The sequence below is a fragment of the Otolemur garnettii genome, unplaced genomic scaffold, assembly GCF_000181295.1.
Source record: "Otolemur garnettii isolate 467f Iridium unplaced genomic scaffold, OtoGar3 scaffold00100, whole genome shotgun sequence".
In the NCBI taxonomy this organism is placed as follows: domain Eukaryota; kingdom Metazoa; phylum Chordata; class Mammalia; order Primates; family Galagidae; genus Otolemur; species Otolemur garnettii.
Window position 1 is genome coordinate 6,052,527 of NW_003852495.1, and position 13,047 is coordinate 6,065,573.

The 13,047-nt window shown below is 39.7% G+C and overlaps 1 protein-coding gene across 4 annotated transcripts in view; it reads left to right on the forward strand.

Moving 5' to 3' along the window:
- Positions 1-11,932, forward strand: part of ZNF146 (zinc finger protein 146) — an 18,415-nt gene extending 6,483 nt beyond the window's left edge. For 2 of the 4 annotated variants that reach the window (XM_023516921.1, XM_003796122.3), the window contains exons 3-4: positions 1,804-1,898; positions 8,908-11,932. In XM_023516921.1, the coding sequence (XP_023372689.1) occupies positions 9,680-10,558 (879 nt within the window). In that variant the 5' untranslated portion in view covers positions 1,804-1,898; positions 8,908-9,679 and the 3' untranslated portion in view covers positions 10,559-11,932. The remainder of the gene's footprint in view (positions 1-1,803; positions 1,899-8,907) is intronic. The other 2 variants (XM_023516922.1, XM_023516923.1) reach the window with 2 other exon arrangements.
- Positions 11,933-13,047: the final 1,115 nt, after the last annotated feature.

Sequence of the window (13,047 nt, forward strand, 5' to 3'; positions counted from 1 at the left end):
AGGCGCCCGCCACAACGCCCAGCTATTTTTTGGTTGCAGCCGTCATTGTTGTTTGGCGGGTCCGGGCTGGGGATTCGAACCCGCCACCTTAGGTGTATATGGCTGGCGCCTTAGCCGGTTGAGCTATAGGTGCCGAGCCTTCATCTGTATTTTCAACTGCCTGATGGCTATATCTGCCCTTGTGTTCTTCAGAAATCTGATACTGAATGTACAGAGAATGAAACTTGATCTTTTTCCTGCAGGTTGTTTTCAGCCAATTCACCTTCTCATGTTTCTTTCGTGTGCATTACTATTTAAATTAGGCTCTAAGCCTTCGATCTCTGACACACCCCATTATGAACTGGTGACCGAGCTTTTTCATTATACGTAGTAGATGGGGGGATGTGTAAGTAGTAATTTAAACGTTTTATGATTTTGCTTTTTTATATGATTTCAACTTTATAGAAAAGTTGACTAGTATATGGAATATATAGAATAGTAGAGAGAAATCTAAATATATTCCTTCCCAAATTCACATTTACATTTTTATTTTTCTTCCTCTACCTTTCTTCAAATATGTGTGTAATTTTTTTCTGAACCATTGGAAACTAATTGTAGATATGCTTCCTTTACTTACAAATACTTCAGTGTGAGGCTTGGTGCCCATTCCTCAGTGGTTAGGACACTGGCCACATGCACCAGGGCTGGCAGCTTCAAACCCGGCCCAGGCCTGATAAACAACAATGACAACAACAAAAAAACAGCCGGGTTTTGTGGTGGGCGCTTGTAGTCCCAGCTACTTGGGGGGCTGGCAAGAGAATCACTTAAGCCCAAGAGTTTGCGGTTGCTGTGGCATTCTGCTGAGGGTGACATAGTGAAACTCTGGCTCAAAGAAAAAAACAAAAAACTTCAGTGTGAATTTTCTAAGAATGGAAACATTTTCTTTTATAACTACAATACAGTGATCAAAATCAGGAAATTTAATATCAGTATGTTACTCTTATAATTTAGAGTCCATATTCAAATTTGGTTAGTCATCCCAATAATGTCTTTTATTGATTTAAAATGTTCTTTTTTTTTCTGGAATGTACTGGCAATTCATAGGCACAGTTGATTGTAGCACATTGTAATCTTTAATTCTTGAGCTCAGTCAGTCTTCCTGCCTTCCTAGTAGCTTGAGACTATTTTCTGCACTGGGCTTAAAAATGGTTTTTAAATGAGTGGATAGGACATTTCTAATGTGATATGAATTCACTTAGAATATAATACAAACAAGGTAAATCCTGGAAAACTTTAACATTTTTATTCTTGAATACTGTCGGAACAGCTTCCTATGCATTGTACCCACTTGGCTTAGTTCTGATAGGCATGTGTTGTTATAGTGAATTTATCTAGGAATAAGGGTTTTGGATAAGATCTTAGGAACCAATGTAGGAATGTGGTACTAGAGAACAATACTAGTAGTGCTAGCAGTCAGTCATGCAAGGAATGAACAGCTTCCCTTGTATAAGTAAAATTCTGAAAGTTAATTTTCCCTTCCATCCCCTATTTCTGGATATGTGGATACTTTGAATGGTTTAATGAACGTGGCTTTGAAATTTAGGATTCAAATGTCCTAGTCTCTTTGCCTGCATGATTGTGTATGCTTTAGTCTCTGGTGTAAAAGGTCATTACTTTGTTCTGCTTCACAGGGCCACTTTCTTGAGCATCCTTGCTAACTATACCTTCATCATCCTTCAGGAGTCCTGGAGGCCCCAGAGCTCAGTCTTGAGTTCTAGGATGGTACTTTGGCCCCAGCATTAACATGCTATGTCATTTCTCCAGTATCAAGTTTTAAAGTGACTAAACCAAATGTGATCCTCCATTGAAGCAACACGACTAACTGTATAGTGAAGGAAGTAGAAAGGAAATCTTTCCAGGTGAGTCAATGATGACTAGGCAAGTTGCAGTTGTTCAGTCAATGTTTACACCTCTGAAATGCTTCTAAGGACATTTTCTTACTACAGGTCTAGTCTTCGGAGTATCACTTGGTGTGAAAATTTTAAATACCTGATTGACATTTGCAGTCACTATTTTTTTCTGTTTCAGGACTCCTTTCTTCAGATTCTAGAGAAGCAGGTGCCCCTCTTAGCTCTATTCTATTCCGATGTCACACTTTATACTTCATTTTTATTGCCTCTATTGTGATTTTTCTCCTTGGTTCTCATACCCAGCATTACATCCTCCCACATGTAAGATTCCTCCTGCTAAGTCTTACATCATCTGATGTTTACATTCCTTTTTATTACTTACCGCTTTCTCTTTATTTCAGTGCCAAAATGCCTCAGAGTTCATATTACATTAGTATTCATGCTTCCTTTTTTTCTTCTTATCTACCTCCCCCATCATAGATTAACAAACTTCCTCTGCCTCCTTCCTCCCCTGCCTATGCATCTCTTTCTTAAGTTGCTGACACAGAAATCAGTGCTACTTTTCTGCTACATTGTGTTTGGGTGTATATGTGGATATGCCTAAGAGAGTGTATTTATTTTATTTTTTAAATATAATACACGAAATCCAGGTATGATAGCTCATGCCTATAATCCCAGTACTTTGGTATGCTGAGGAGGATCACTTGAAGCCAGGAATTTAAGACCAACTTGGGCAACATAGTGAGACCCCATTTCTAGAAACACACAAATATTTATATATACATAAAATACATGAACTTACATACATTTTTCTTTTGTGTGTGTGTGTGTGTTAAGAGTCTCAAGTTGTTGCCCTGGGTAAAGTGCTGTGGCATCATAGTTCAAACCTCCAACTCTTGGGCTCAAGCAATCCTCTTTTTTTTTTTTTTTTTGAGACAGATCCTCAAGCTGTCCCCCTGGGTAGAGTGCCATGGCGTAGCTCACAGCAACCTCCACCTCCTGGGCTCAAGCAAGTCTCCTGCCTCTGCCTCCCAAGTTGCTGGGACCACAGGCGCCCACCACGCCTGGCTACTTTTTTTTCTGTTGCAGCCATCATTGTTGTTTGGAGGGCCTGGGCTGGATTCGAACCTGCCACCTTAGGTGTATGTGGCTGGCGCCTTAGCCACTTGAGCCACAGGCACCGAGCCTCAAGCAATCCTCTTGCCTCAGTTTTTCTGTTTTTAGTAGAGATGGGGTCTTACTTTTGCTCAGGCTGGTCTTGTTTCTGAGCTCAAGCTATTCACCTGCCTTAGCCTCCCAGAGTGCTAGGAAGGTGGCCATAAATTTTTTTTAATAGTATGTGTAGCCAGGTGCCATGGCTCACACCTGTAATCCCAGCACTGTGGGAGGCTGAGGCAGGAGGATTGCTTGAGCTCAGGAGTTCGAGGCTTGTGTGAGCAAGAGTGAGACCCCGACTCATGAAAAAAATGGAAAAACTGAGCTGGGCACCAAGGCCAGCAGCTTCAGAGGCTGAGGCAGTAGGAATCTCGTAGCCCAAGTCTGAGGTTGCAGTGAGCTACACGCCATTGCATGCTGCTCCAGGGCAGTAGGTAGAACTGTCTTGACCAAAAAATAAAAAAAGTATGTGGCAGGCTCCATGCCTGTAGCTCAGTGAGTAGGGCGCCAGCCACATACACCGAGGCTGGCAGGTTCAAGCCTGGCCTGGACCTGCTAAACAACAGTGATAACTGCAACAAAAAAATAGCCAGGCATTGTAGGGGGCGCCTATAGTCTCATCTACTTGGGAGGCTAAGGCAAGAGAGTCACTTATGCCCAAGAGTTTGAGGTTGCTGTGAGCTGTGATACCACGGTACTCTACCGAGGGTGACATAGTGAGACTCTGTCTAAAAAAGAAAAAAAAAAAGTATATGGCAAAATAGTCTCTGACCTCTGATCCTTTGTTCTACAGTTCCTTCTCAAAGATGCAATGATTTAAGTTTCTCGTGTATCCTCCTTGCAGTGGTCTGTGAATAAACTGGCTTTTATATCTATGCTGCAAATATGTATATATAAGCCCTCATTTTTCCTTTTCATATACATGGTAGTATATATTCTGTATGTACATAGTTTTTTTCTTGGAGAGAATTCTTTATTAACTCATAATTTATTTAACCTGTCTCCTGTCAGGGGCCATTTAGGTTGTTTTAGGTGTGTTATTGAAGTCTTGCACTGTCAGAAACCAGAGCAACAGACATAACAAACATCTATGTTTGTGATTCAGACATAACAAATAGGTTCTTCTCAAATGGCAGAAGATGTCTCTGCCCACTTAGCTAGTAAAGATGCAAGTATGCATATTTGTTTATGTTGCTTCACAGAATTAGGCAGATATAATTACATAGTAATTTACTCTTGAGTGGAAATTCTGGGTCAGTATTGTATTTATAATTTGATTGAAATGGGCATATTATCCTCAAAAGAAGCAAACCCATTTACATTTCTGCCAACGTGATGTATTTATATATTCAACAATTATTGACTGAATGATATTTATTAAGTACAATTTCAGGTAGTAAGGAAAAGTCAGCTGTCAAAACAGTCAAAATTTCTTTCCCCTTAGGGCAGTCGTTCTCAACCTTCCTAATGCTGCTGCCCTTTAATACAGTTCCTGTGAGTTGTGACCCACAGGTTGAGAACTGCTGCCCTAGGGCAGGTGTCCTTAAACTGCGGCCTGTGGGCCACATGTGGCCCGCCTAGGACATTTATCCAGCCCATCAGGTGTTTTTGCCAGTGCTGCCTGTCCTGTTTAGCAGCCGACTCGTCCTGGGGCCCACAGTCTGGCCCTCCAGTGGTCTAAAGGACAGTGAACTGGCCCCCTGTTTAAAAAGTTTGAGGACCCCTGGCCTAGGGGCTTTGTTATAATTGGGAAAGATAGACTGTGAGTAAATAAGCAAAAAATACAAAGCATCATAAGGTGATAGGTGCTATGGAAAAAAGTAAAGCAAGGAAAACTGGCATAAGAAGGCCAAAAAGTATGAAAAGCCCTAAGGCAGGAGCTTGCTGTCCTGTTCAGGGAATAGTGATCAGAGCAGTGGGCTGGAGGAGAGTAAGCAAAAGGGAATGAGAATAGGTTTGGTTCAGTGGCAGGCCAAGTCACAGGCTTTGGTCTTGACGTGATTTGGGAGACCATCAGAGGGTTTTGACCAGAGAAGTAGTAAGATCTGAAGTATGTTTTGAAAGGAATAATTCGATTCACCTTATAAAGAATAAGATAGGCTCGGTGCCTGTGGCTCAAGTGGCTAAGGCACCAGCCACATACACCTAAGGTGGTGGGTTCGAATCCAGCCTGGGCCTGCCAAACAACAATGATGGCTGCAACCAAAAGATGACCGGGCGTTGTGGCGGGTGCCTGTGGTCCCAGCTACTGCTGAGGCTGGAGACTGGCTTGAGCCCAGGGGTTGGAGGTTGCTGTGAGCTGTGATGCCACAGCACTCTACCCAGGGGGACAGCTTGAGGCTCTATCTCAAACAAAAGAGAATAAGATACATAGGGGACCAAGGCTAGAAGATTAATAAGAAACCATTGGAGTCATCCAGGTGAGAAAGTGATGGTAGTTTAATTACAAGTAGTCAGATTCTTAAGATAGTTTTAAGGAGTAACTGATGGTAAGTGAGTGATGAGAGAAAAGGGAGTCACTGAGGACTCCAAGCTTTGGGAAGAAAATGGATTATTTAGAGAGGAAGAGTACAGGAATTTGAGAGATAGAGTGGGAGATTTCTCTTAGACTTGTTAATTGTGACATTTCTATTGATCACATGAGTAGACAATTACATATACAAGTCAGAAATTGAGGGAGATAGAAAATTGTGACCTAACCTGTCCTACTGTAAATAACAGGTAGCTTTATTCAAGGATGTTATGTGTGTTTCCTTATTAAGCCTTCCACTCCCTTCCATTCAAGGATACCAATGGGTCCATTAGACTTGCTTCAAGCAGCTTACATTCCTAGATTCCATTGTTGCAAACAAGGAACTATTATTCAGCCCTTGAGATTGTGCTTTTTTTTTCTTTTTGGAGAACACTGCAGGAGGGTTCTTTATCTGAACAGCAGTGACAGGTGCCCATTCACATCCTTTCTCATATGATGTTAGAATTATAACTACTACCTACTTTTATCAACAATTTTTTTGGGTGTTTTCACCTTCACAGAAATAAAAAGTGGGCAAAAATGTCTTCTATCATCTTAGAAGAAAGGATTTATTTGTTATATTTGAATCATTCCTCTTAGAATTCTCTGTCACTACTGCTTGCTTGGTGCTTTGATGACCTGTGATGTTGCTTTATCAGAGGTTTTACTCATCTTATGTTTATTTTGCCGCCCCATCCTCCTACTGGAAATGTCTCCTGGATCCCTTATAAATTCCTGGAATATCCATTTTAAGTTAGAAATAACTTGATAATGACTTTTTTTTTTTTTTTTGGAGATAGAGTCTCACTCTGCTACCCAGGATAGAGTGCCATGGTGTCATATTCACAGCAACCTCAAACTCCTGTCCTCAAGAGTTCCTCTTGCCTCAGCCCCCAGAGTAGCTGGGACTACAGGTGCTCACCACAATGCCTGGCTAGTTTTTCTATTTTTATTTTTAATTTTTTTGAGACAGAGCCTCAAGCTGTCCCCCTGGGTAGAGTGCCATGGCATCACAGCTCACAGCAACCTCCAACTCCTAGACTCAAGCGAGTCTACTGCCTCAGCCTCCCAAGTAGCCGGGAGCACAGGTGCCCGCCACAGCGTCTGGCTATTTTTTGGTTGCAGCCATCATTGTTTGGTGGGCCGGGGCTGGATTTGAACCCGCCACCTTAGATGTATTTGGATGGCGCCTTAGCCACTTGAGCCACAGGTGCCGAGCCAGCTTTTCTATTTTTAGTAGAGATGGGGTCTTGCTCTTGCTTAGGCTAGTCTCAAACTCCTGAGCTCAAGCAATCCACCTGCTTCTGCCTCCCAGAGTGCTAGGATTACAGGCGTGAGCCACCATGCCTGGCCATTTTCTGATTTTTGTCATTAAAGCCTCTACAGGAAATGACATTTGTCACTTTTGATCATTGGCCAACCAAGATACCTGTCCATGCCTGAGTTTGCTAGAAAGAGGTAACATGATCTTTCTGATCTTTACCTCATCTTCCCTTTTTTTCTCTCCTCCTTTATTGTCTTAGTTCTAAGAGAACTTTCTGTTTCTTCCTTGCAAAACTTTCTTAACTATATGACTGATAAAAAATTTTCTCACAACTGTCCATAATTGGTTTTAGTGTTTTGTCTTCTTTCCTTTTCTTTTTTTGTTTTCAACTTTCATGTTAGTGGTTATCCTCATATGTATATGGAATATTTGCTGGAAAATCATATTTAACAATAACTCACTAAAAAATGATCATAAGCTTTTTCTTTTTCTGGTGTCTTGAGTGCTTCTAGTTACCTGGTAGGCTTCAGTGGATACAAAGTAAAACCACTAATGGACCACTGTCTCCTTCCTGCAGAAGGATTATACTACCTTGTAAACTCAGCCATGGCCAGCTCCATTGTTTGGCGAATGAAATGTGAACATATGTGCCAGTAATCATTTTGGAGGGGCATCCCAATGATCACAAGCCTTTCCGTTTTTCCAGAGAAGGGTTCTTTCATATCCAACTCAATAGGTATATATATCTGGTTGCCAACAATTTTTTGGCCTCAGCTACAGAATGGTACTGGGGTTCCTATCGTATTATGTGTAGATCTAATCCTACTGATTTCAGTGTACAGCAGAACCTTTGTAAATTAACCACCCAAGGGATTGTAATAAACTGGTTAGCTTAGGGAGGTGGTGGACATGAGGAACTAGGCCTACTGTACTGATACGTACATGGGGTGCATGTCAGTCTGTGAAAATTAGGTCAACTTAAGGATATAGTTAGTGTAGGGAGATGGTCAACTATCAGGGTTCTCCTGTACTTACTTTCTTTCATTTCCTGAGTTTTTCTGATTTTTTGTGGCATAAACCACCTTGCTTAACATTGGCATCCCCATCTGTAGTACTAACTGCTTGCTGTGCACTAAGAAGTTTCCATATGTTTTCTGTTATTGAAAAATGTGTTAATGTTGGTTGTATACTGATGTCTACATATTCTCTCATCCTGTGAATTTGTACCATTTTCCCTTTTCTTGTCTTTTTTTTTTTTTTGCAGTTTTTGGCTGGGGCTGGGCTTGAACCTGCCACCTCTGGCATATGGGGCCGGTACCCTACTCCTTTGAGCCACAGGTGCTGCCCCCTTTACTTGTAATTTTAATGGCATTTTTAGAGGAAGTAGTTACTGGTTGATCTTTTGCCTTTTTTAGAGATTAGTGTTATTTCTCTTAGCATCTCTGCTGGACTTTTTTTTTTTTGTAGACACAGAGTCTCACTTTATTGCCCTTGGTAGAGTGGTGTGGCATCACAGTTCACAGCAACCTCCAACTCCTGGGCTTAAGCAGGAGAAGCTGGGATTACAGGCTCCCGCCTATTTTTTGGTTGCAGTTCAGCTGGTGCCGGGTTTGAACTTGCCACCTGTGGTACATGGGGCCGGCACCCTACTCACTGAGCCATAGGCGCCGCCCTGGACTTTTTCATTTTTATGTGGTCATCTTTTTATCCCATTCAGCAGGTCCTCACTGTTAGGCAATTTGTTGAATTCTGAAATGGAAAAGATTATTTTTCTAGAGCAATCTAAGCTTTGAATCCATGAATGTTAAAATCTTCCTAAATAACCTCCACAAGGTTTCTCGTCTCAAAGTTTAGTTGGGGATATTAATCATATTGATTCTTTTTCTACTGGGCTATGGACTGCCAGAGTTAATCGCCCAAAGCACAATCTGAAATGTTATTACTAGAAACATAATGGGAGAATTCCAAATAATAGTGATGATAACATGAAAGTACTATTTATTGAGTGCTTAACATGTGCTAGCCACAGTTCTCAGGATTTTATACATTAATGCCTTTAAATGATGATTCTTTGTACTCCATTTTAGAAGAAGCCTGAGAAGATGATGAACGGATAGGTGACAAGATTTGGGAGGCAAGTTGCATCCATCTTAAAGTGCAGACTGAAGAAAAAACAGTGAATATAAGCAAATTAGAAAAGTACTTCTGATCTCAGACTTTGTATCTTTTAAGGCAACACCTTTTTGAAGTTTTGAGTTTAAAAGACATTCAGAATTAATTATGAGAAAAGTTGTGTAGGAAAGAATTATCATTTTAATTAGCTTGGAAGTCCTCTGGCTTATTCTTTATGGTATTAATTCTCTTTAAGTGTAAATCAGTGTGGAAATGCCTTCAGTTTAAAAAGTTTGTACCCCCTCTTTTATTAGAGCATTCACACTGGAGAAAAACCCTATGAGTTTATTGAGTGTGGGGAAACTTACACTTGCATGTCACATCTCATTGAATGTAGAAGTCATGCTGAAGAGAAATACTGTCCTTCTAAGAAATATTGAAAAGCCTTTAGCTAGATGACAAATCTCTCTGAACAGCAAAAAATTCATGTTGGAGAGAAACCAGTGAATGCAGCAATACATCATTAAATATTAGAAAATATATACTGGAGAGAACGTTTTGAATATATTGAGTATGATAACATTTTCTCTCAAATCTTATCCTTTACTTTGCATTTGAAGGCCATACACAGAGAAGCCTTATAAATGTAAGAAATGTGGAAATATCTTCAGCCAAAAGTAAATTCTCATTCATCAAAAAATTCATACTGGAAAGAAACCTTGTGAATGTGGGCAAGCTTCCATTCAGATGTCACAACTCAGTCAGCAGAGAATTTATAGTGGGGAAAACCCCTTTGCTTGCAAGGTATGTGGGAAAGTCTTCAGCCACAAATCAAATCTCACTGAGCATGAGCATTTTCATACTAGAGAGAAACCCTTTGAATGCAATGAATGTGGAAAAGCCTTTAGCCAAAAGCAGTATGTCATTAAACATCAGAACACCCATACTGGAGAGAAGCTTTTTGAGTGTAATGAATGTGGAAAATCTTTCAGCCAGAAGGAAAACCTCCTTACCCATCAGAAAATTCACACTGGAGAGAAACCCTTTGAGTGTAAAGATTGTGGGAAAGCTTTCATTCAAAAGTCAAATCTCATCCGACACCAGAGAACTCACACAGGAGAGAAGCCCTTTGTGTGTAAGGAGTGTGGAAAAACCTTTAGTGGCAAATCAAACCTTACTGAGCATGAGAAAATCCATATTGGGGAGAAACCCTTTAAATGTAGTGAATGTGGAACAGCTTTTGGCCAGAAGAAGTACCTCATAAAACATCAAAACATTCACACTGGAGAGAAACCCTATGAATGTAATGAATGCGGAAAAGCCTTCTCTCAAAGAACATCGCTTATTGTACATGTGAGAATTCATTCAGGGGATAAACCTTATGAATGCAACGTGTGTGGAAAAGCCTTCTCTCAGAGTTCATCTCTTACTGTTCATGTGAGAAGCCATACAGGTGAGAAACCCTATGGTTGCAATGAATGTGGGAAAGCTTTCTCTCAATTCTCAACCCTTGCTCTGCATTTGAGAATACACACAGGTAAGAAGCCTTATCAATGTAGTGAATGTGGGAAAGCTTTTAGCCAGAAGTCACACCACATTAGACACCAGAAAATCCATACTCATTAAAAGTCCTGTGAACACCTTGAAAATGGCAAAGTTTTCATCAGGAATTTACAACTCAATAGTGAATCAGAAAGAATCACTCTGAAGTGAAAGCATCATGAATGAGGTAAACTAACAAATATTAAAAACTTAGGGGACACGAGGGAATTCATACCGAAGAGAAAGACATTTATATGATAAAAAGCCTACAAAAAAACCTATAGCAAAGGTAATACTGAAACTTTAGACACATTTCTACTAAAATGGAAATGAAACATAACTGTTAGCCATTGCTGTCATCTTAGATTGGAGATCTTCACCACTCTAATAAGAAAAATAAGTTGTAAGTATTGAAAGACAAATACAGATGATTATGATGAACTACAAATAAAAGAAGACTCTTGTATTAATTCAGAGCAGAAGAGATTCCAGAAAGATCTATGCATTTATTATTTGGGATATGATAGAAACAGCATCAGGTGAGGACATAAAGGGGACTATTTTAAAAAATGATTTGGAGGTGATTTGTTCTCCAAGAGGGAGAAAATAGACCATGAACTATCAACAAAAAATCCACGGAGATTAAAAACAGGAACATGAGAAGGCTATATTCTAAATGGTTATTACCTTGGGAAGTAGGGACACGTTCCTGTAACAGCTTCAAAACTGCTTAGCAATTCTGCTCATGAGTATGTATGCTCAGGAAATATGTACCAGGATATTAATCACAGCTTGGTATGAAGTACACAGAAATGGAACAAAATGGAAAATTCTTGACAGAATACTGTATATCTGTCAAATGCAACAAATGATATTAACATTTATTAACAGATCTGAAAAATGTTGAAGGGGAAATCAAGTTGCAGCATGAAATACAATACAATGATTATAAATTCTAATTAAAACTTCCTTCACAAAATTCAGTACTATATACTGGTAATGGATACATATATGTATGTAAATGTTTTTGAAATGATTTGGAAGGATACAGATGATGATGGTCACCGCTGTGTAGAGTCAAGAAGGGAAGGGAATGAGTGTGGGAGGAGGGAGGGTATTGGTTAAAGGGGTCTTCAGCTTTTTACATAAATAATTCATTTCTCTTTAAGAAGACTGCAAATATAACGATACTAGTTGATTCTGGATTGTGGTATATGGATATCTTGTCTTATCTTTTGTATTTTTCTGTATTTTTAAAATTTCTCAAAATTAATAAGAATGGGGAAGAGGATGGGAACACTGTACCTGTAGAAATCATGTTATAATGGATTCATTCCCAGTCAAATCCTAAGCTTTTTATAGAAAATATTTCTAAAATTTTATCACCAATGAGTGGATGGACTTGCTCTCTATGTAATATGAAATTATCTATTTTATTAAAATTAAAAAGACTGCATACTCCAAATCTGTCTTAATTTATTTTAACATGATGTACGTCATATCTTAATACTTGTAACATTTTGCAGCATATCATTTAGTCTTACAAATTTTTAAGAACTTTAACCCAAATTAAAGATAAATGCACAGGCTTCATATAATGGGTATTTCTCAGTGAAATTGATTTTGTAATGTCAGCTTTCTTGTCCTTTAAATTTCCCTAGGAAGCAATATACATATACAGAAACTTGTTTTTGATAATTTCATTTTTAAGAGGAAAATCCTGGCAGGGTGCTGTGGGAGGCCCAGGTCGATGGATTACCTAAGCCTGTAATCCCAGCACTCTGGGAGGCTCAGGTGGATGGATTACCTACCTGAGCTCACAGGCTCAAGACCAGCTTGAGCCAGAGTGAGATCTTATCTCTAAAAATAGCCGGGCATTGTGGTGGGCGCCTGTAGTCCCAGCTACTTAGGAGGCTAAGGCAGGAGAATTCTTAAGCCTGAGAGTTTGAGATTGCTGTGAGATGTGATGCCATGGTGCTCTACCAAGGGCAACAAAGTAAGAGTCTGCCTCAAAAAAAAAAAAAGTTAATTGTCCAGAATAAAGTTTAATCACTTCTCAGCCTTAAGGAAAAAAAAAAAAAAAAGGAAAATCGTTCATTTTTTCAGAACTTCCATAATTCAGTGACTTACACAACAACATGTGGATCTTTTTCTTTTTCTTTTTGAGATAGTCTCAAGCTATTGCCCCCAGTAGAGTGTAATGGCATCATAGCTCACAGCAACCTCAAACTCTTGGGCTGAAGTGATTCTCTTGCCTCAGTTTTTTGTTTTTAGTAGAGACTTGCTCTCACTTTTGCTCAAGTTGGTCTCAAGCTCATGACCTCAAGCAATCCACCTGTCTCAGCCTCCCAGAGTACTAGGATTACAGGTGTGAACCACTGTGCCTGGCCTGGATCTCAGATGTACCCTATGTGCTATATTTCATTCTTCCCACCGCTTGACAGACTTACCTTTTTTGTTTCTTTTAAAGACATGGAGAAAGGATAGGATGGGGATGAGGAAAGTGGCTCAGACCCTGGGCAGAATTCAATTTTATCAACCAGTCTTTTTTTCTTTTTCTTTTTTTTTTTTTT